A 23,152-nucleotide genomic window follows, 5' to 3' on the forward strand; every position below is an offset into this window, starting at 1 on the left:
AGAGAGAGAGAGAGAGAGAGAGAGAGAGAGAGAAGAGAAAAGAAAAAGAGATAAAGAGAGAGAAATAGAAAACTTGTGACCGCATACACGTACACACAGAGCTTATTGCTTGAGAAAGACAAGACTCCTTATTGAGGCCTACAACCCAGACAGGGGCCATTACATTCTAAATTACATCATAAAATACATTCCTTTTCTTTCATAATATTGTTCTACCTAACTTTGGTTTGGCATGTTGTCAATGGAGTGAGTTGTGAGCATTATGGCCTAGAGCTGGGCTGATATGGTAAGGTGTGTGGATGGGTGGGTGGGTGGTAGCCTGGGAGTGGGATGGGCAGTAGTAGCGTTATTGTCATAGCAATGAGGAGAAATCCCATGAGCTCATTTCTCAGGATTACTATCAGATGGGAGGGTCTCCAGTGGGTAGATGGTTTGGGCTAATCTTACTGCATGATGACTTGTCAGATACAGGTTGCAGTTCCAATCTCCGAGCCGACTAGGTGAAAAATCAGCCAATGTCCTTTATTAACCATGATTGATCCTCTAAGTAGCTCTGGATAAGGGTCTGCTTAATGAAAGAAATTGAAATAAGTCTAAATCAATAATCGCAAACTGCCTGAAAAAGTTGGTTCTAATTTGATCATTAGTATGTCAACACTTCAGAACAAGACAATTCAAGGACAGGATGGGGGTGGCAGGTAGCTTAGTGGTTCGGCCAGTAACTAAAAGGGCACTGGTTTGAATCCCTGAGCCGACTAGGTGACAAATCTGTCAATGTGCACTTGTACAAGGCACTTAACCCAATTCCTCATGTAAGCCACTCTGGTTAAGAGCTGCTAAATGACTAACATGAAAATGATGATTCAACTGAAACCACTAGTGTGCCTCAGAAATAGGTAGTGTAAAACTACTACAGCACTGCCCCCTTCTGGAGAAAAACTAGATATTGCAACCTCACTTTGATTTAAAAAAGAGAGGATAAACTTTTTTCAACATAAAAACATTTATTTCCCAAGAAGAGTTGAGAAGAACCATATCTCTTAAACAGAGCATAGTTTTTTAAATCTTCAATTTACACAACAACCCCAGGTAAACCTACATAGACATGAACACTGCACAGTGAAATCATTAGGCTACATCTTAGGCTACAAGAGGTTAAGAGGGTGTCGTTACAGAAAATACATTTCAAGTGGGTTCCAGGTACATTTCAATGCTCAGAACCGGATGGTTAAAGAGCACGTGTTCCATATGTCGAGCTAAACTTTCTTTACCAGTCATTCATTTCTCCACTTATTTCCTATATGACGTAGAGGGGTGGAAAGTCTACAGTTTTGATGCGTTTATTTCCAGTATCATCATCTGTTCTGAGCGTCACAGTTCCTCTCACAGTATCTGTATCTCGGCGAAGTCGTCGAGAGAGCTGCCCTTCAGGGTCTCGTCCGGTCCCTCCGCTGTCCCGCTGTCTGACTCCTCCTCGATGGCGAGGTGCACGTCGGCGGAGGAGCACAGTGAACTGACGCTGCTTTGCTCAATGGAGCACAGGGCGCAGGCCAGAGGGGAGCTCAGGACCCTTCCTTCATAGAGTCCCTGGATCCCCGCGGAGAAGGGAAGCGACACCTGGAAGGAGGGCATGGTGATGCTGTGCTTCTTTTGCCGCGCGCCCCATTCCCGCTGCTCCTCCTCGTGCACCAGACGCGTAAAAACATTCGACCTTCTCTTCTCCCGCCTTTTGGAGCGAACGTAGCCCAGCATTATTCCAACGAGGAAGACCCCATAAAAGGAGATTACTATGAAAATGTACACGTATGCGTTGCCGTTGTTTTTGTCAGTTTGGGACGCGTCATTAGCCCTCTGCAGGGGAAGAAGTTGGGGCGTTGTAAAGTTGTCTGACCTCTCCATCCTCAGTGGAGTTTATGAAGGGAGTTTATGAAGTGGAGTTTATGAAGGAAGTTTCCTTGAAAAACAGAAACATGACAGAGGTTAGGATCTTGATTCTTTGCCAAGACTTTTACGCACATCTTTACGCACACATTTAAGCACACGTTTAAGCACATAATTTCTCAATTGCAGGCTATACGAATTATTTTATTAATCGTATAAAGTATGCCTATTTAGCCAAATTCATTTTTTATTAGACAAAACTTAGTGAACAATTGCTAAAGCCTATTGTTACTAATGATACACTACTTATCCAACTTACCGAGCAATGAAGCTGTGGGACATGTGGACCCAGCTGTATGATCCGTGTCCTCGTGTGTGTACGCCTCTCGAATTTAATAACAGGATATCCAAGTGCATGGGAATATTTATATAGCGATCTTGGGACGTCTATAATCACGTGGACTCTGTGGTCGAGAGGCAAGTTTTGGCCCAGTGTCAAATTTTGAGTCGACAGAGCCCAGACACAAATGTGACAAACAATGGTTATCCGATTTTCGAACGCTATGTTCCAATTCTGTCAAGTTACTAAAGTAACTTTTTCTTTTCTGATAGAATATGATATTTAACAGCTGTTTAACAGATATTTAACAGATTGATCTTAAATAATTTTCCATCGACATGCATTCGTGTGAGTTAATGGGTGTGCAATGCTTCAACTCCAGCACACCAATCCTGTTAAAATTGCACATCCCAATTATTGCGAAAATATATATTTCCCGGAAGTTGAAATCAGATAAATTTCAGTTCTGAAAGAAATGTAAAATAGTTTTTGATCATTGACTCAATAGTCACTCAACTGCACATGCATCGTCAATAAAGTTCAACATTGTAACACAATAACCCTTTTTAATTCACTTAATATTGGAAAAAGAAGCGAACTGAAGATTGCAATATAGAATATTTATAATTGCCGTTATCTGTCACGTGCACATCAGCTTTTTCCACAACCTTATAACTTGCAGCAATGATGTTCAAAGTAATATATATTTTTATTTTTATTTTGGAAACGTTTTTTATTGTCACATTTCCTTTAAAAACGGCTCATACATGTTTTACATCATTTCATACACATTAAAACGGCAATAAAGCATAAAACACAGCATTTGAAGGTTACATTTAAATTGGTTAAAAAGTACATGTTGGTAAAACCAATAAGAACAACCATGAATAAAAGTACTTTTCATTGTAAAAACATAAAATCTGTAAAGTCATTTAAAATGTGTACTAATGATCTAACAAAGGTAAAACATTTTTAAGACATGAGAAACATGCTAAAAAGTCACTTTGTTAAAAGGCTGTCTTCGGTCCTTTGTACAGGAGCAGGGTGAGTCCTTATCAAACTCGCCTCCACCTGCTCTCCAGAATCAATCATTGTCCCGTCCTTAGGGGCCCAGAAGAGATCCCTCCCCTAGGCGCATCGCCCTAGGTGCCGCAGCGGCGCAGCGCTGTCAGGCCGTGACCGCCAGGACCTAGGGTGTTGTGGGGGACCCTTCGGCTGGGGTCGAGGCCTCCTTCCTTTCCGTACCACCCCAGGGCTTCCGTGGCTACCATGGCCACTGCCTGGGGGGTGGTGTCTACTTTTTTCGCTACCAACACGAGCTGAGGTCTTAGGTCCTCCCCTGCTGGCAGACACGGGGTGATCAGGGGGCCTGCTTCCTTCCACATTCACCCTTGCACATTCATCTTCTGTACATTCCAGTGTTTAATTGGTATATTGTAATTACTTCGTCACCATGGCCTATTTATTTCCTTACCTCCCTTATCCTACCTCATTTGCACACACTGTATATGAGCTTTTTCTACTGTATTATTGACTGTATGTTTGTTTATTCCAAGTGTAACTCTGTGTTGTTGTATGTGTCGAACTGCTTTGCTTTATCTTGGCCAGGTCGCAGTTGCAAATGAGAACTTGTTCTCAACTAGCCTACCTGGTTAAATAAAGGTGTTCTCAACTAGCCTACCTGGTTAAATAAAGGTGAAATAAAAATAGAAATAAATTATTACAGATTATGAAACAGAGTTTAAAACAACAAGATAACCTTTAAAATTTTATAAAATACATGTTTGAGGAATTTTAATTATGACATTTTTGATGTTTTGAATTTGGCACCCTGCACTTTCACTGGCTGTTGTCATATCGATCCCGTTAACGGGATTTCAGCCCTAAGAAGTTTAAAGCAACAAATGATCTAGGATAGTGCTAACGGGAGGGGTTTGGAAATTTGAGCCTCAAATAAGTAGTGACGAATGACGATGGTGGGCACGGTTGTTTAGTTTGATTAGCCTGGCCCCTTTTGAGCTTATTGGATCAATTAAGTTAAACAAGTTTGTTCTAGCTTACAGTTTAAACAAAACTTTCTCATGCAATCATTATCATTATCATCATCATTATCGTTATCATTGTCATCATCATCGTTATCATTATCATAATCGTCGTCGTTAGCATTATCATCATCATCATCATCATTAGCATCATAACCACCTAATGGTACGTCACCAATCACTGCTTTATTATGGGTCTAATTGTAGTGGACGACATAATGGATATCAGATTTTTAAGACAGCTTAATTTCTCAATTTGCACTCAAATAACTCAGGACAGCACTGATAGACCAAACACAATCTTTATTTACTTCTTCATTTAATCATTTCCAAGGAAAATTACAAACAAATACAATTGATGCACTTATGTTACAAGGCAGATTCCCCAGACAAGTAGGGATGAGTTCCAAAACGGGTCTATATTATAAAGCTTCAATAGATTTAAAATAGGCTATACATAATTCCTTCTCCCCTCATATAAAGCATGTACAGTATAAAGGAAACATCAGAAAGGCATGTTATTCTGGGTGACAGTAACACATACTGGCAAGAAACTATATATTTCATTACTGTGTACAGAATTGTTATTCAAATATTTTCTATGCGTAGTTATCCACCTGAAATCACAAGAAAAGGCAAGAGGTGTTCTACAGAGCAATGTTTGTACCATTTAGGAAAGCTTTAGGCTACCTTTTGCTGTGATGTATCACATACAACAACATACAAGGAATGGCCTTTTCAAGTGTGAGAACACAGCATGCACACACACACACACACACACACACACACACACACACACACACACACACACACACACACACACACACACACACACACACACACACACACACACACACACACACACACACACACACACACACACACACACACACACACACACACACACACACACAAATAAATGCTGAAGCTGTCCTCTTAAATAAATTCTCTAAATTCTTAACTGTTGTACGGAAGTGTTTTGTGTGCATCTCTTCTTGCCATAGGTCAAGTATCTTAGTTTGGTCCAAATGTTATATTATCATATGGCATAATGTGTACTTCAAGCATGACAGTGGGTACTTCAAGCATGACAGTGGTTCTAGAACTACAGCTCTTAGCAAGTGAATGTGTGGTTAATGTAAGTGCACACCTATAACAGAGTACAAATATGTTTTCTACCACTGAAAGAAATTGGTATTCACCAATCTACATCTTTCTTACAAACATTATGATTTTATGACAAGAGTATTATTAATTGGCATTATCATAAATAATAATAATATTAATGATAGAAATGGCAAGTGAAGAGTTCTGAAATTATAGAGTACCAGTCAAACGTTTGGACACACCTACTCATTCAAGACTTTTTCTTTATTTTACTATTTTCTACATTGTAGAATAATAGTGAAGACATCACAACTATGAACACACATGGAATCATGTAGTAACCAAAAAACTATTAAACAAATGAAAATATATTTTAAATTTGTGATTCTTCAAAGTAGCCACCCTTTGCCTTGTTGACAGCTTTGCACACTCTTGGCATTCTCACAAGCAGCTTCATGAGGTAGTCACCTGGAATGCATTTCAGTTAACAGGTGTGCCTTGTTAAAAGTTCATTTGTGGAATTTCTTTCCTTCTTAATGCATTTGAGCCGATCAATTGTGTTGTAACAAGGTAGGGTTGGTATAGAGAAGATAGCCCTATTTGGTGAAAGAAAAAGTCCATATTATGGCAAGAACAGCTCAAATGAGTAAAGAAAAATGACAGTCCATCACTGCTTTAAGACATGCAGGTCAGTCAATCTGGAAAATTTAAAGAACTTTCTTCAAGTGTAGTCGCAAAAACCATCAAGCGCTCTGATGAAATTGGCTCTCATGAGGACCGCCACAGGAAAAGAAGGCCCAGAGTTACCTCTGCTGCAGAGGATAAGTTCATTAGAGTTACCAGCCTCAGATTGCAGCCCAAATAAATGCTTCACAGATTTTAAGTAAAAGACACATCTCAACATCAACTGTCCAGAGGAGACTGCGTGAATCAGGCCTTCATGGTTGAGTTGCTGCAAAGAAACCACTACTAAATGACACCAGTAAGAAGAAGAGACTTGCTTGGACCAAGAAACATGAGAAGTGGACATTAGACCTGTGGAAATCTGTCCTTTGGTCTGATGAGTCCAAACTTGAGATATTTGGTTTCAACCACCGTGTCTTTGTTAGACGCAGAGTAGGTGAACGGATGATCTCTGCATGTGTGGTTTCCACCGTGAAGCATGGAGGAGGAGGTGTGATGGTGTGGGGGTGCTTTGCTGGTGACATTGTCAGTGATTTATGTACATGAGTCCATATGTGTTATTGCATAGTTTTGATGTCTTCACTATTGTTCTACAATGTAGTACAAATAAAGAAAAACCCTTGAATGAGTAGGTGTGTCCAAACTTTTGAGTGGTACTGTATATCCACGCCAAAATGTTCTGTTTTTCTTCTGGTGGAAGAGACTCATCATTTCACTGCCCAAGCCGCAACCAAAATTTCCCCATTGGGATAATAAAGTCATTATCTTATCTTAGTCTCTCTGAACCTCCTGTTGACTTCATGCTTGTAGGATTGGATGGACAGATGGGCATCAAATATAAATCATAGTACTAAAGCCTCACTAAGCAGAAAAAACAGCATCAACCAAACACAACAAAAATAAACACAGACAGCTAGTTTCTTCCTGTCCTGCAGAAAGTAAGACTAGTCTCTGGGAAGAACTAGGTCCTGAAATAAACAATAGAATACGCAGTGAAAAAAATGGATTTGGAGCCATGGATTTTGAACTTGGACAGAGAATTAGCCAATGAGGACTCTATACTAATGTGAACAGAATCACGGAATTAAAGGAGAAGAACAAATAATCAAACAGCAGCTATTAACCTAAATGTTAATGGTACTTGCTCTCTACAGGCTCTCAAGGCTTAGCATTCCTGACGACCTCAGACAGAAGGGCATTGGGGTTAAAACTGAAAGTTTTCCAACCAACCTGAGTTTGTGCTTCAATAACAGTCGACAACACTCAGACAGACATGAGCTCAACAGGCAGCATGACCTACCTGTCCTGTCTCATAACTCACATCTTGAGGAAAATCATCTCCAAAGAGGGTAATAAGTGGAATGAACATGGAGATACTGTTTGAGGGTGTTCCAACAACACTCCTTACTTACTCTCCCCTAGCTAATCTTTCTCTCCAACAGTCTTCAGGGCTAGGCTATTGTCTATTGATTCACATTTTTAAGCAAAGACATTTTAGCGAATAAAGGAACAGTGGAGGGGAAATATTGCAACAACACAGCCTCCTCTCTTTGATATTTATATTTCTCTCCCTCTATCTCTCTCAATCTGTCTCTCTCTCTATTTCTCTCAATCTGTCTCTCTCTCTATCTCTCTCAATCTGTCTCTCTCTCTATTTCTCTCAATCTGTCTCTCTCTCTATCTCAATCTGTCTCTCTCTATCTCTCTCAATCTGTCTCTCTCTCTATCTCTCTCAATCTGTCTATCTTTTTTTGGTCTCAGGAGAACAAAGTAGATTCAAGTGCTTCTGGTGGCTCGTCCAGGATGGGGGTCTGGGTTCGGGTGCGGAAAAGAGGATTGAGCAAGGAGCTGGGCGGCTTGAGGCAGATGCTGGCTCTGTGCTTGGAGAAGTTCTGGTCTGGTTTGGTCCTACTTCCCGCCGTACATTCTCTCGATGTCGTCCTGGTACTTGCTCTTCAGCTGCTGGCGTTTGAGCTTGAAGGCTTCGGTCACCAGGCCCGTCTCGGGGGTCCAGGGCTCGGGGCTCAGACGGATCTTACGGGGGATCTCAAACCGCTCCAGCTGGGCTGCACAGACAGACAAGAAGAGGAATTACATCACAACTCCAGTCAGAGATGAAACCAAAGCAACCACCAAAAGGAATGGATGACAAAAGTAGAGCTTCAACCTGACTCACTATAACCTGTATCTACTACTACCACTACCATCTATCTATAAATTCCCTCTCCTCTCTCCAAGGTCTGATGACCTTTGACCTCTCACCTGATAGGGCGGCCTCGGTGATGACCTGCAGGACCACCTCCTCCATGGCAGCGTTGTCACACAGCTCCTCCCACGAGCCCCGGATAAGATACTGCTCCGCCAGCAAAAGCAGATGCTTCTGATTGGGCACCACAAAGCCAATCACGTACATCTCATCGCTGAAGAGAGATAATGGTTAAGAAGACACCACCATGTCTCTGTTTTTTTTTTACTTAGACTGATTTAGGGCGGCAGGGTAGCCTAGTGGTTAAAGCGTTGGGCTAGTAACCGGAAGATTGCAAGTTCAAATCCCCGAGCTGACAAGGTACAATTCTGTCGTTCTGCCCCTGAACAGGCAGTTAACCCACTGTTCCTAGGCCGTCATTGAAAATAAGAATGTGTTCTTAACTGATTTGCCTAGCTAAATAAAGGTAAATAAAATAATTCTCTCACACACACACAGTTTTGCATAGCTATCCTCGTGGGAACCAAATAATTGATTCCTATTTTCCATAACCCTACCCTTAACCCCGAACCTGTAACCCCTAACCCTAAAACTGTACCTAACTCCTAACCCTAATTGTAACCCTAAGCCTAAAATAACAGTTTTCCTCGTGGGGAGAGGAAAAATGTCCCCCCTTGTCCGAATTGTCCTTGTTTACTATCCTTGTGAGTACTTCAAAGGAGGTTGACGGCATCTTAATTGGGGAGGAGGGGCTCATGGTAATGGCTGGAGCAGAATAGGTGGAATGGTATCAAATACATCAAACACATGGCTTGATGCCATTCTATTCACTCTGTTCCAGCCATTATTATGAGCCATCCTCCCCTCAGCAGCCTCCACTGCCACAAGGATTGTCAAACAAAAACACAGACTCACGCACACCGCACACGCACACACACACACACACCTGTTGGCGTAGGCACAGATGTTGTCTATAAGGGGGCAGTTCTTCAGCATGGCCTCCACCTTCCCCAGAGACACATACTCTCCTGCCTGGAGCTTAACCAGGTCCTTCTTACGATCTGTAGACACAGGGACACACTGAGGAGAACTGGAGGAGAAACAGCACATTTTCCACTGCACTGCAATTCTTTACAGACAGATATAGACAACAGAGACCTGTAGGATTTCTGTCAGTCTAAAGTAAACATGGCTCAAGAGGAATTCTCAGAAGTGAGGTGGAATTGGGAAACAGTTGCTCTTGGAAGCTGCCCTGCCAGACTGATGAATGTAGGGGCATAGGTTTTGAAGAAGGTATTCAGTGGTTTTGGGATGATGTTGATGTGGTGTGCTGGCATAGGCAGTATCAGGGAGTTTTCTTTATACACTACTGTACATGGATATCAGAGGAGGCTGGTTGGAGGAGCTACAGGATGATGGGCTCATTGTTATGGCTGGAATGCAATCATTGAAGTGGTACCAAACACATCAAACATGGAAACAATGTTTGACTCTGCTCCATTCATTCCATTTCAACCATTCAATGAGCCCATCATCCTACAGCTCCCCCCACCAGCCTCCTTTGATGGACATGCCCAAATGTAAATGCTTATTTTAGCAAATATGAACTTGGGTGCATAACCATGGTGAAAGGGGACACTGAGAATTAAGCCATTCAGAAGAGGTGTTAATCCTGCTCCTCACCAATGATCTTGAGGCATCCATCAGGATGGACCTCTCCTATGTCTCCCGTAGAGAACCAGCGCTGGCCGTTTTCATCCACAAAGAAGTCCTGGTTCTTGGCCTCGTTCTTGTAGTAACCCATGGTAACATTGGGCCCGCCAATCAGAATCTCACCTCGTGGGGCGGGCATGTCTGTGATGTGGTAGCCACCTGGAGGACAGAGCAAAGCAATTAAGTAATAATGTGGCAAAGAAAGTAACTTAATTATTAACTTTATGTCCTGAATACAAAGCATTATGTTTGGGGCAAATCCAACACAACACATCCCTGAGTACCATTCTTCATATTTTCAAGCATGGTGGTGGCTGCATCATGTTATGGGTATGCTTGTCATTGGCAAGGGCTAGTGACTTTTTTAGGATACAAATACACGTTATAGAGCTAACCACATGCAAAATCCTAGAGGATAACCTGGTTCAGTCTGCTTTTCACCAGATGCTGGGAGACAAATTCACTTTATTTTTTAGCATTTTACCTCCTTTATCTTCCCAATTTCAACCTTATCTCAATGAGGCAACTCCCCAACGGGCTCGGGAGGCAATGGGCTCGGGAGGCAATGGTCGAGTCTTGCATCCTCCGAAACATGACCCGCCAAACCACACTTCTTAACAATCTTAACTCGGAAGCCAGCCGCACCAATGTGTCAGAGGAAACGCCGTTCACCTGACGACCAAGGTCAGCCTGCAGGCGTCCGGCCCTCCACAAGGAGTCACTAGATCACGATGAGCCAAGTAAATTCCCCCCGGCCAAACCCTCCCCGAACCCAGACAATGCTGGGCCAATTGTGCACCGCCCTATGGGACTCCTGATCACGTCCGGTTGTGATACAGCCCGGGATCGAACTGGGGTCTGTAGTGACACCTCTAGCATTGCGATGCAGTGCCTTAGACCGCTGCGCCAATCGGGAGGCCCGACAAATTCCCCTTTCAGCAGGACAATTACTTAAAACACAATGTTATGCAGGTGAATGAGGACCCAAAAGCGACTTGGCGAAAACAGAGTTTTTAATCCAGTAAGATACTTAACAAAACAAAAGGCATAATACTACTCGTAAAGACGAGAACAGACTGGAGACTTGATCAAGAACTGCAGGTTGCCTCGGGAAGGCACTTGAACCTAGCATACTCAGACACCTGCTCACCACGCAGCATCTGAGGGAAACACGACACGACAGGGCAAAACATAGACACAGCACGGTGAATATAGACAAGGATCCGACAGGGCAGGTACGGAAAACAAGGAGAGAAATAGGGACTCTAATCAGGGAAAAGGATCGGGAACAGGTGTGGGAAGACTAAATGATTGATTAGGGGAATAGGAACAGCTGGGAGCAGGAACGGAACGATAGAGAGAAGAGAGAGCGAGAGAGTGAGAGAGGGAGGGGAGAGAGAGGGATAGAAAGAGGGAAAGAACCTAATAAGACCAGCAGAGGGAAACGAATAGAAGGGGAAGCACAGGGACAAGACATGATAATTAATGACAAAACATGACAGTACCCCCCACTCACCGAGCGCCTCCTGGCGCACTCGAGGAGGAACCCTGGCGGCAACGGAGGAAATCATCAATAAGCGAACGGTCCAGCACGTCCCGAGACGGAACCCAACTCCTCTCCTCAGGACCGTAACCCTCCCAATCCACTAAGTATTGGTGACCCCGTCCCCGAGAACGCATGTCCATGATCTTACGTACCTTGTAAATAGGTGCGCTCTCGACAAGGACGGGAGGGGGGAGGGAAGACGAACGGGGGTGCGAAGAAAGGGCTTGACACAGGAGACATGGAAGACAGGATGGACGCGACGAAGATGTCGCGGAAGAAGCAGTCGCACAGCGACAGGATTGACGACCTGGGAGACACGGAACGGACCAATGAACCGCGGAGTCAACTTACGAGAAGCTGTCGTAAGAGGAAGGTTGAGAGTGGAAAGCCACACTCTCTGGCCGCAACAATACCTTGGACTCTTAATCCTGCGTTTATTGGCGGCTCTCACAGTCTGTGCCCTGTAACGGCAAAGTGCAGACCTCACCCTCCTCCAGGTGCGCTCACAACGTTGGACAAACGCTTGAGCGGAGGGAACGCTGGACTCGGCAAGCTGGGATGAGAACAGAGGAGGCTGGTAACCCAGACTACTCTGAAACGGAGATAACCCGGTAGCAGACGAAGGAAGCGAGTTGTGAGCGTATTCTGCCCAGGGGAGCTGTTCTGCCCAAGACGCAGGGTTTCTGAAAGAAAGGCTGCGTAGTATGCGACCAATCGTCTGATTGGCCCTCTCTGCTTGACCGTTAGACTGGGGATGAAACCCGGAAGAGAGACTGACGGACGCACCAATCAAACGACAGAACTCCCTCCAAAACTGTGACGTGAATTGCGGACCTCTGTCTGAAACGGCGTCTAACGGGAGGCCATGAATTCTGAACACATTCTCGATGATGATTTGTGCCGTCTCCTTAGCGGAAGGAAGTTTAGCGAGGGGAATGAAATGTGCCGCCTTAGAGAACCTATCGACAACCGTAAGAATCACAGTCTTCCCCGCAGACAAAGGCAGACCGGTAATGAAGTCTAGGGCGATGTGAGACCATGGTCGAGAAGGAATGGGGAGCGGTCTGAGACGACCGGCAGGAGGAGAGTTACCCGACTTAGTCTGCGCGCAGTCCGAACAAGCAGCCACGAAACGGCGCATGTCACGCTCCTGAGTCGGCCACCAAAAGCGCTGGAGAATAGACGCAAGAGTGCCTCGAACACCGGGATGACCAGCTAACTTGGCAGAGTGAGCCCACTGAAGAACAGCCAGACGAGTGGAAACAGGAACGAAAAGGAGGTTACTAGGACAAGCGCGCGGCGACGCAGTGTGCGTGAGTGCTTGCTTAACCTGTCTTTCAATTCCCCAGACTGTTAACCCGACAACACGCCCATAAGGAAGAATCCCCTCGGGATCAGTAGAAGCCACAGAAGAACTAAACAGACGGGATAAGGCATCAGGCTTGGTGTTTTTGCTACCCGGACGGTAAGAAATCACAAACTCGAAACGAGCAAAAACAACGCCCAACGAGCTTGACGGGCATTAAGTCGTTTGGCAGAACGGATGTACTCAAGGTTCTTATGGTCTGTCCAAACGACAAAAGGAACGGTCGCCCCCTCCAACCACTGTCGCCATTCGCCTAGGGCTAAGCGGATGGCGAGCAGTTCACGGTTACCCACATCATAGTTGCGCTCAGATGGCGACAGGCGATGAGAAAAATAAGCGCAAGGATGAACCTTATCGTCAGACTGGAAGCGCTGGGAAAGAATGGCTCCCACGCCTACCTCTGAAGCGTCAACCTCGACAATGAATTGTCTAGTGACGTCAGGAGTAACGAGGATAGGAGCGGACGTAAAACGTTCTTTTAGAAGATCAAAAGCTCCCTGGGCGGAACCGGACCACTTAAAACACGTCTTGACAGAAGTAAGAGCTGTGAGAGGGGCAGCAACTTGACCGAAATTACGAATGAAACGCCGATAGAAATTAGCGAAACCTAAAAAGCGCTGCAACTCGACACGTGACCTTGGAACGGGCCAATCACTGACAGCTTGGACCTTAGCGGAATCCATCTGAATGCCTTCAGCGGAAATAACGGAACCGAGAAAAGTAACGGAGGAGACATGAAAAGAGCACTTCTCAGCCTTTACGTAGAGACAATTCTCTAAAAGGCGCTGTAGAACACGTCGAACGTGCTGAACATGAATCTCGAGTGACGGTGAAAAAATCAGGATATCGTCAAGATAGACAAAAACAAAGATGTTCAGCATGTCTCTCAGAACATCATTAACTAATGCCTGAAAAACAGCTGGCGCATTGGCGAGACCAAACGGCAGAACCCGGTACTCAAAATGCCCTAACGGAGTGTTAAACGCCGTTTTCCACTCGTCCCCCTCTCTGATGCGCACGAGATGGTAAGCGTTACGAAGGTCCAACTTAGTAAAGCACCTGGCTCCCTGCAGAATCTCGAAGGCTGATGACATAAGGGAAGCGGATAACGATTCTTAACCGTTATGTCATTCAGCCCTCGATAATCCACGCAGGGGCGCAGAGTACCGTCCTTCTTCTTAACAAAAAGAACCCCGCCCCGGGCGGAGAGGAAGAAGGCACTATGGTACCGGCGTCAAGAGACACAGATAAATAATCCTCGAGAGCCTTACGTTCGGGAGCCGACAGAGAGTATAGTCTACCCCGAGGAGGAGTGGTCCCCGGAAGGAGATCAATACTACAATCATACGACCGGTGAGGAGGAAGGGAGTTGGCTCGGGACCGACTGAAGACCGTGCGCAGATCATGATATTCCTCCGGCACTCCTGTCAAATCGCCAGGTTCCTCCTGAGAAGTGGGGACAGAAGAAATGGGAGGGATGGCAGACATTAAACACTTCACATGACAAGATACGTTCCAGGATAGGATAGAATTACAAGACCAATTAATAGAAGGATTATGACATACTAGCCAGGGATGACCCAAAACAACAGGTGTAAAAGGTGAACGAAAAATCAAAAAAGAAATAGTCTCACTGTGGTTACCAGATACTGTGAGAGTTAAAGGTAGTGTCTCAAATCTGATACTGGGAAGATGACTACCATCTAAGGCAAACATGGGCGTAGGCTTGTCTAACTGTCTGAAAGGAATGTTATGTTTCCGAACCCATGCTTCGTCCATGAAACAACCCTCAGCCCCAGAGTCAATCAAGGCACTGCATGTAGCACCCGAACCGGTCCAGCGTAGATGGACCGACATAGTAGTACAGGATCTAGATGAAGAGACCTGAGTAGTAGCGCTCACCAGTAGCCCTCCGCTTACTGATGAGCTCTGGCCTTTTACTGGACATGAATTGACAAAATGTCCATCAAATCCGCAATAGAGGCACAGGCGGTTGGTGATCCTCCGTTCCCTCTCCTTGGTCGAGATGCGAATACCTCCCAGCTGCATGGGCTCAGTCTCTGAGCCAGAGGAGGGAGATGGTTGCGATGCGGAGCAGGGAAACACCGTTGACGCGAGCTCTCTTCCACGAGCTTGGTGACGAAGATCTACCCGTCGTTCTATGCGGATGGCGAGAGCAATCAAAGAGTCCACACTGGAAGGAACCTCCCGAGAGAGAATCTCATCTTTGACCACTGTGTGGAGTCCCTCCAGAAAACGAGCGAGCAGCGCCGGCTCGTTCCAGTCACTAGAGGCAGCAAGAGTACGAAACTCTATAGAGTAATCCGTTATGGATCGATCACCTTGGCATAGGGAAGCCAGGGCCCTAGAAGCCTCCCCACCAAAAACTGAACGGTCAAAAACCCGAATCATCTCCTCTTTAAAGTTCTGGTAATTGTTAGAACAATCAGCCCTTGCCTCCCAGATAGCTGTGCCCCACTCTCGGGCCCGGCCAGTAAGGAGTGAAATGACGTAAGCAACCCGAGCTCTCTCGCTAGAGTATGTGTTGGGTTGGAGAGAGAACACAATATCACACTGGGTGAGAAAGGAGCGGCACTCCGTGGGCTGCCCGGAGTAGCAAGGTGGGTTATTAACCCTAGGTTCCGGAGGCTCGGCAGGCCAGGAAGTAACAGGTGGCACGAGACGAAGACTCTGGAACTGTCCAGAGAGGTCGGAAACCTGAGCGGCCAGGTTCTCCACGGCATGGCGAGCAGCAGACAATTCCTGCTCGTGTCTGCCGAGCATGGCTCCTTGGATCTTGACGGCAGTGTTACGAGCCTCTGTAGTCGCTGGGTCCATTCCTTGGTCGGATCCTTCTGTTATGCAGGTGAATGAGGACCCAAAAGCGACTTGGCGAAAACAGAGTTTTTAATCCAGTAAGATACTTAACAAAACAAAAGGCATAATACTACTCGTAAAGACGAGAAAAGACTGGAGACTTGATCAAGAACTGCAGGTTGCCTCGGGAAGGCACTTGAACCTAGCATACTCAGACACCTGCTCACCACGCAGCATCTGAGGGAAACACGACACGACAGGGCAAAACATAGACACAGCACGGTGAATATAGACAAGGATCCGACAGGGCAGGTACGGAAAACAAGGAGAGAAATAGGGACTCTAATCAGGGAAAAGGATCGGGAACAGGGGAGGGAAAGAACCTAATAAGACCAGCAGAGGGAAACGAATAGAAGGGGAAGCACAGGGACAAGACATGATAATTAATGACAAAACATGACACACAAGGCCAAAAATAGTTACAGTTTTGACTTAAATCGGCTTGACAATCTCTGGCAAGACTTGAAAATGGCTGTCTAGCAATGATCAAAAACCAATTTGAAAGAGCTTGAAGGATGTTGAAAAGAATAATGTGCAAATATTGTACAGTCCAGGTGTGCAAAGCCCTTAGAGACTTACCCAGAAGACTCACAGCTGTAATTGCTGACAAATGTGAACTAGTATTGACTTAAGGTTTTGAATATTTATGTAATCAAGGTATATTAGGGATTTATTTTTCAGAATTTAATTTGACAAATGTTAGAATATGTCTTCTACTTTGACATTACAGAGTACTTTGTAGATCATTGACACACAGTGACGGATAAATACATTTAAATCCCATCTTGTAACAACAACATTTGGAAAGAATCAAGAGGTGTGGATACTTTCTTAACTTCTTTGATATAGGGGGCGCTATTTTAATTTATGGATAAAAAAATGTTCCCATTTTAAACAAGATATTTTGTCACAAAAAGATGCTCAACTATGCATATAATTGACATCTTTGGAAAGAAAACACTCTGATGTTTCCAAAACTGCAAAGATATTGTCTGTGAGTGCCACAGAACTAATGCTACAGGCGAAACCAAGATGAAACTTCAAACAGGAAGTGAGCCAGATTTTTGAGGCGCTGTGTTCCAATGTCTCCTTATATGGCTGTGAATGCGCCAGGAACGAGCCTACACTTTCTGTCGTTTCCCCAAGGTGTCTGCAGCATTGTGACGTATTTGTAGGCATATCATTGGAAGATTGACCATAAGAGACTACATTTACCAGGTGTCCGCCTGGTGTCCTCCGTCGAAATTGGTGTGTAATCTCCAGCTGCATGTATTTTCCCATGTGATTCAGAGGAGAAACTAAACTGCCACGAATGATTTATCATCGATAGATATGTGAAAAACACCTTGAGGATTGATTCTAAACAAAGTTTGCCATGTTTCTGTCGATATTATGGAGTTAATTTGGAAACAAGTTTGGCGTTTTGATGACTGAATTTTCGAGGGGTTTTCTCAGCCAAACGTGATGAACAAAACGGAGCGATTTCTCCTTCACAAATAATCTTTTTGGAAAAACTGAAAATTTGCTAGTCTCCTCATTGAAACATCCGAAGTTCTTCAAAGGTAAATTATTTTATTTGAATGCTTTTCTTGTTTTTGTGAACATGTTGCCTGCTGAATGCTAGGCTTAATGCTATGCTAGCTATCAATACTCTTACACAAATGCTTGTTTTGCTATGTTTGAAAAGCATATTTTGAAAATCTGAGATGACAGTGTTGTTAACCTGTCAGTGCTAGGGCTGTTTACTGCCCCTACTGGAGGACTTTGGTGCCCTTATTAAACAGGATACATTTTTGTCAAAAGTTGCTAATATATGCATATAAAAAATATTATCGAATAGAAAACACTCTAAAGCTTCTAAAACCGTTTACATTTTGTCTCTATGTAAAGCAGAACTGTCAGGGCATGCATTCTCCCAAACTATCTCTTGTCATGATAAAAGTTGGCCCAACTTTGACGTCATCGCAAACACCCTTCCCAAACAGTTACAGCTCTGGGAACAGTTCCTACGTGTTCAGCGCGATCCCTGCTTTCAATGGGGCTTCTCATTGTGAGAATCGCGTGCTCACGGGAGTTTGAGCGTGCCGAAAGCTCTCGGTCACGCGAAAAAACAGGTCACTTTTATGCGCGCTCTGGTCAAGTCCTGTCTTTTTTCCAAGATCGATTGAACGATGCCTGTGTTTCTGTTCGTCCTCACGATTGCTGTACACCTTTATAACATGTTAAAGCTTGATTATGAAGTTAGTTTGACAAGTTTACTCGACATATAATATGTAAGTTCGACGTTTTGGTGCGCATCCACTTGACTTTTGGCTACATTTTGACCAAAATGTGTAGTTTTTGAGAACCGAAAGACACAGACTTGAAAACTAAACTGTTTTGGTAAGTATAATCCCTTCCAGGTCTTTTGATGGAAGAACAGCAAAGGTAAGGGAATATTTATGTGGTAAATTTGGGTTTCTGTGGACTCCAAGATAGAGGAGCCAGAATGCTACTTTTGGAGCGCCGACTCCTAGTATAGCCTAGTGAACGCAACCTGTAACGTTAAAAATAAATGTAACACAGCGATTGCATTTAGAAGAAGTGTATCTTCCTATACATATGTAGAACATGCATATTTAGTCAAAGTTTATGATGTGTATTCCTTGTTAGCTGACGTTATCTGCCGGAGCTATCGTCATTTCTCCTGACATTTTAGCAGCATTTTTTGAACGATGCATCATTGTAAACAGAGATTTATGGATATATATTGCAGATTATTGAAAAAAAATGAATGTACTGTGTAACATGTTATATTACTGTCATCTGATGAAGATTTCAAAAGGTTAGTGAAATGATTTTTCTTTTAATCCTGCGTTTGTTGATTGCATATTTTTTCCTACTTGGCTATGCAAATGAGCTATGTCTGCGGTGGTGGTTTGACATAAATATGTGCTATGTTTTCGCCGTAAAACATTTTAGAAATCTGACTTGCTGGGTAGATAAACAACTTGTTTATCTTTCATTTGAGCTATTGGACTTGTTAATGTGTGGAGGTTAAATATTTTTAGGAATATCTTTGCGTTCCATGCGCCACATTCCAGCTGAGGGTGTGGGGGGGGAGGTCCCAGCTGGGAACGGGTGTCCCCAACAGGTTTTAACAAAAGGCTAAGCTTGAGAGCCAATATATTTATTTTATTTAATTTGCGATTTTCATGAATAGTTAACGTTGCGTTATGCTAATGAGCTTGTGGCTATACTCAAGATCCTGGATATGGGATTGCTCGTTGCAACAGATTAAGGCACTGTATGATGGACAACTGTGCAGAGGAAAGAGTTGTGTTCTGAATATCTTCCTTACAAGATCATGGTGAATGCAGTTAAAATATGAGAGGGGGGGGGGGGTTAAAGAGACCCAAGGGTCCTCCTCCCTGTCTGTCTGTGTCACTCACCCTCCACCCAATCCTTGAGCTTGATTTCAGAACAAATGAGTGGTCCTCCAACTCGCCCTGTACTGTAGTCCCACACTGGAACACACACATTCACATTATCATCACAAGCTGCATTGACTCACCACAGTTTGATACACAGCCGCACTGTTATGCTGAATGCTTCCCATCCGTTACCGTGGAAACCTGATTTAACCATGGTAACCCCGCCAAGGCCGTGCTCTCACTCCCATCCCTGGGGGATGACAGCACTTCCTCATTGGACCACAGTTAATAGTAATGCTGGGCAACGGATCACTGCTGGCTGCAGTCTTTTACTGCATTGGGGAGAACTAATGGGTATTTCAATGCTGTCTCCCATTTACTTTCTCTTCAGCTCCATCCCTCTGTATCCCAAAAACCCCTCCTTTCCTCCCTCCAACCCCTCTCTCTCTCACATACTCTCACACCCTCTCTCACACTCCCTCACTCTCGCTGATGGTTCCAGCTCCGCAGGTCTCGGTGAGGCCATAGCCCTGGCCCACGGGGCAACAGAAGCAGACATTAATGAATCGCTGGGTGGCGGCAGAGAGGGGCGCCCCGCCCGACAGCAGCACCCTGGTCTTCCCCCCCAGTAGGGACCGAACCTTCTTAAACACTAGGCTGGAGGGAGGAGAGAGGAGGGGGAGGAGATCAGTTAATTCATGTTTACACTTCCTGAACTGTGCCTCAACCTTGTATCAGGTTTTTTGTGTGTAATCGATATAGTGTGTATATGTAAGGATGTGTGTGTGTTTGTGTACTGTAGTTGACTGGCGTACTTGTCACACAGTGGCGTGCTGCGTCCCTGGGAGAGCTGCTCCAGCTTGTAGTTGTAGGCCAGAGTGAACAGAGTCCTCTGAGCACTGCTCATCTCCTCCACCTTGGTCATCACATTCTTATAGATACGATCCATTATCTCCTGTAGCAGAGAGAGAGAGAGAGAGAGAGAGAGAGAGAGAGAGAGAGAGAGAGAGAGAGAGAGAGAGAGAGAGAGAGAGAGAGAGAGAGAGAGAGAGAGAGAGAGAAAAGATGGGAGGATTTGAGAAATAGTAAGCAGAAGCAAAAAAAGCAAGAAATAAAGATGGGGAGTTGAGTTGGATGTATGAGATGGTAGAACATAGTGGAGGTGGAGAGGCAGAGATAGGGACAGAAGGAGGAGGGGAAATAATAAGAGTGTGGGGTTCGGGTCAATAAGTTCGGGATCTGTATGTATGTGGCCAAAGCAGTGCCTTAAACTGTGTCTGTCTGCAGTCTTAATATGGGGCGTTGGTCCCAGGCCCAGACAGCAGACTCCTGATACGTCTCTGTCAGGAGGTACAGTTCTGAGGAGCTATGTGATAACACATGGAGGGAGTGACATCAGCCAGTGTCTCTTCTCTATCTGCCCAGCAGAGACTTCGTGTCCTGGGCATGAAAACAAGACCAAGTACCATTCCAACCATTTCAATATTAGAGGTTTTAGCTAGATGATGTCTTAGATAGGCCTACATGCAATCAATTCTGTAAAGATGCTCACAGGTTCAGTAACTAGTAAAGCATTCAGAATATACTGTGGTGTATTGGGGAATAATCTGGTCAATATGAAACATACAGTGTTACAGTAAACAATAGAATGGCAAAGCTCGACCCTCCTCGCTGCCTGTGGGCATGGAAAACAGTGACCTCATCACTCCCAGAGAGAATGACAAAGAGAGAAGGAGAGGAACCACTAAGTTATTCAGATGTCCAGTTAGTTGTCCTCGGATCTCAGATTCCACTCTGAAAGAGATGATGGGAGTGATGCTATAATGTCTTAAAGATGGCACCATGTCTGTCTGTCTCTCTGTGTGTGTGTGTGTGTGTGTGTGTGTGTGTGTGTGTGTGTGTGTGTGTGTGTGTGTGTGTGTGTGTGTCTGTGTGTGTCTGTGTGTGTCTGAGTCTCTGTGTGTTTGTGTGTGTGTCTCTGTGTGTGTGTCTGTGTCTCTGTGTGTTTGTGTGTGTGTGTGTGTGTGTCTGTGTCTCTGTGTCTGTGTGTGTGTGTGTCTGTGTCTCTGTGTGTTTGTGTGTGTGTGTGTGTCTGTGTCTCTGTGTCTCTGTGTGTTTGTGTGTGTGTGTCTCTGTGTGTGTGTGTGTGTCTGTGTCTGTGTGTGTGTGTGTGTGTGTGTGTGTGTGTGTGTGTGTGTGTGTGTGTGTGTGTGTGTGTGTGTGTGTGTGTGTGTGTGTGTGTGTGTGTGTGTGTGTGTGTGTGTGTGTGTGTGTGTGTGTGTGTGTGTGTGTGTGTGTGTGTGTGTGTGTCTGTGTCTGTGTGTGTGTGTGTCTGTCTCTGTCTATGTGTGTGTGTCTGTGTCTCTGTGTGTTTGTGTGTGTGCGTGTGTGTTTGTCTGTGTCTCTGTCTATGTGTGTGTGTCTGTGTCTCTGTGTGTTTGTCTGTGTCTCTGTCAATGTGTGTTTGTCTGTGTCTCTGTGTGTGTGTGTGTGTGTGTGTGTGTGTGTGTGTGTGTGTGTGTGTGTGTGTGTGTGTGTGTGTGTGTGTGTGTGTGTGTGTGTGTGTGTGTGTGTGTGTGTGTGTGTGTGTGTGTGTGTGTGTGTGTGTGTGTGAGTCTGTGTCTCTGTGTGTTTGTGTGTGTGCGTGTGTGTTTGTCTGTATCTCTGTCTATGTGTGTGTGTCTGTGTCTCTTTGTGTTTGTGTGTGTTTGTGTTTGTCTGTGTCTCTGTTAATGTGTGTTTGTCTGTGTCTCTGTCAGTGTGTGTTTGTCTGTGTCTCTGTCAATGTGTGTTTGTCTGTGTCTCTGTCAGTGTGTGTTTGTCTGTGTCTCTGTCAGTGTGTGTGTGTGTGTGTGTGTGTGTGTGTGTGTGTGTGTGTGTGTGTGTGTGTGTGTGTGTGTGTGTGTGTGTGTGTGTGTGTGTGTGTGTGTGTGTGTGTGTGTGTGTGTGTGTGTGTGTGTGTGTGTGTGTGTGTGTGTGTGTGAGAGAGAGATAGAGAGAGTGAAGGAGTGTGTGTTTGTCTATGATGGGGAAAACCACACAAGGCTTTCTCACGTTCTGTTTACAGCTGTGAATGGTTCCAGACACTGGGGCCCTCTGACCTGTGTCCCCTGACTCCTAGGGTCCTCTTTTGGGAACACACAGATGAAGAGATGCATGGGGTCTCACAGAGACAGAGAGAGAGAGAGAGAGAGAGAGAGAGAGAGAGAGAGAGAGAGAGAGAGAGAGAGAGAGAGAGAGAGAGAGAAGAGTGAGGGACTTAATGACTCACCACAGAGTAAGAGAAAGAGAGAGAGAACTAGAGTGAGAGAAAGGGAGAACCAGAGTGAGATAAAGGGGGACAGACAAGAGTGAGGGACTGAATGACTCACCACAGAGTAAGAGAAAGAGAGAGAGAGAACCAGAGCGAGAGAAAGAGAGGAGGGAGGGAGCGAGAGAGAGAGAGGGAGGGAGATAGAGAGTGAGAAAAAGAGAGGGGGAGAGCAAGAGAAAGAGAAAGAGAGGGGGAGAGGGAGGGAGAGAGAGAGATGGGGACAGAGAGAGAGCGCGGCAGGGAGAAAGAAGGAGAGAGAGAGGCGGAGGGGAGGGAGAAAGAGAGAGGGAGGGCGAGAGAGAGAGAAAGGGGGAGGGAGAGAGAGGAAAGGGAAGAGAGAGAGAGGGATTTGGGAGAGAAAGAGAGAGAGAGAGAGAGAGAGAGAGAGAGAGAGAGAGAGAGAGAGAGAGAGAGAGAGAGAGAGAGAGAGAGAGAGAGGGAGAAAGAGAGAGAGGGGGACAGAGAGAGACAGGGGGATGGAGAGAGCGAGAGAGAGGGGGAGACAGAGAGAGAGGGGGAGGGAGAGAGAGAAGGAGAGAGAGGGAGAGAGATTTAGAGGGAAAGAGCGCGCGAGAGAGAGAGAGGCAGGGATGGAGAGGGGGAGAGAGGGTGAGGGAGTGAGAGGGAGAGAGAGAGGGGCAAGGAGAGGGAGGGAGAGAGAGAG

General features: G+C 45.1%; 2 protein-coding genes across 2 annotated transcripts in view; both read right to left on the reverse strand.

The window, feature by feature from the left end:
• Positions 1-931: 931 nt before the first annotated feature.
• LOC124006356 (potassium voltage-gated channel subfamily E member 4-like) lies at positions 932-1,943 on the reverse strand. Its single transcript, XM_046316330.1, has one exon. The coding sequence runs from the start codon at positions 1,897-1,899 to the stop codon at positions 1,384-1,386; it is 516 nt and encodes a 171-aa protein (XP_046172286.1). The 5' UTR covers positions 1,900-1,943; the 3' UTR covers positions 932-1,383.
• A 4,641-nt stretch (positions 1,944-6,584) lies between these two features.
• Positions 6,585-23,152, reverse strand: part of LOC124006046 (fatty acid CoA ligase Acsl3-like) — a 54,610-nt gene continuing 38,042 nt past the window's right edge. The window contains exons 9-15 of the mRNA XM_046315706.1: positions 19,991-20,130; positions 19,660-19,832; positions 19,194-19,268; positions 9,944-10,132; positions 9,207-9,321; positions 8,317-8,474; positions 6,585-8,120 (exon numbers count right to left, since the gene is read on the reverse strand). Coding sequence (XP_046171662.1) covers positions 7,963-8,120; positions 8,317-8,474; positions 9,207-9,321; positions 9,944-10,132; positions 19,194-19,268; positions 19,660-19,832; positions 19,991-20,130 — 1,008 coding nt within the window. The 3' untranslated portion in view covers positions 6,585-7,962. The remainder of the gene's footprint in view (positions 8,121-8,316; positions 8,475-9,206; positions 9,322-9,943; positions 10,133-19,193; positions 19,269-19,659; positions 19,833-19,990; positions 20,131-23,152) is intronic.

This window comes from Oncorhynchus gorbuscha, linkage group LG19, assembly GCF_021184085.1.
Source record: "Oncorhynchus gorbuscha isolate QuinsamMale2020 ecotype Even-year linkage group LG19, OgorEven_v1.0, whole genome shotgun sequence".
Taxonomy (NCBI): Eukaryota; Metazoa; Chordata; class Actinopteri; order Salmoniformes; family Salmonidae; genus Oncorhynchus; species Oncorhynchus gorbuscha.

What these genes read in the sequence shown, in the direction of transcription:
- LOC124006356 (XM_046316330.1), bottom strand. Translation starts at nt 1,899, where the DNA reads ATGGAGAGGTCAGACAACTTTACAACGCCCCAACTTCTTCCCCTGCAG.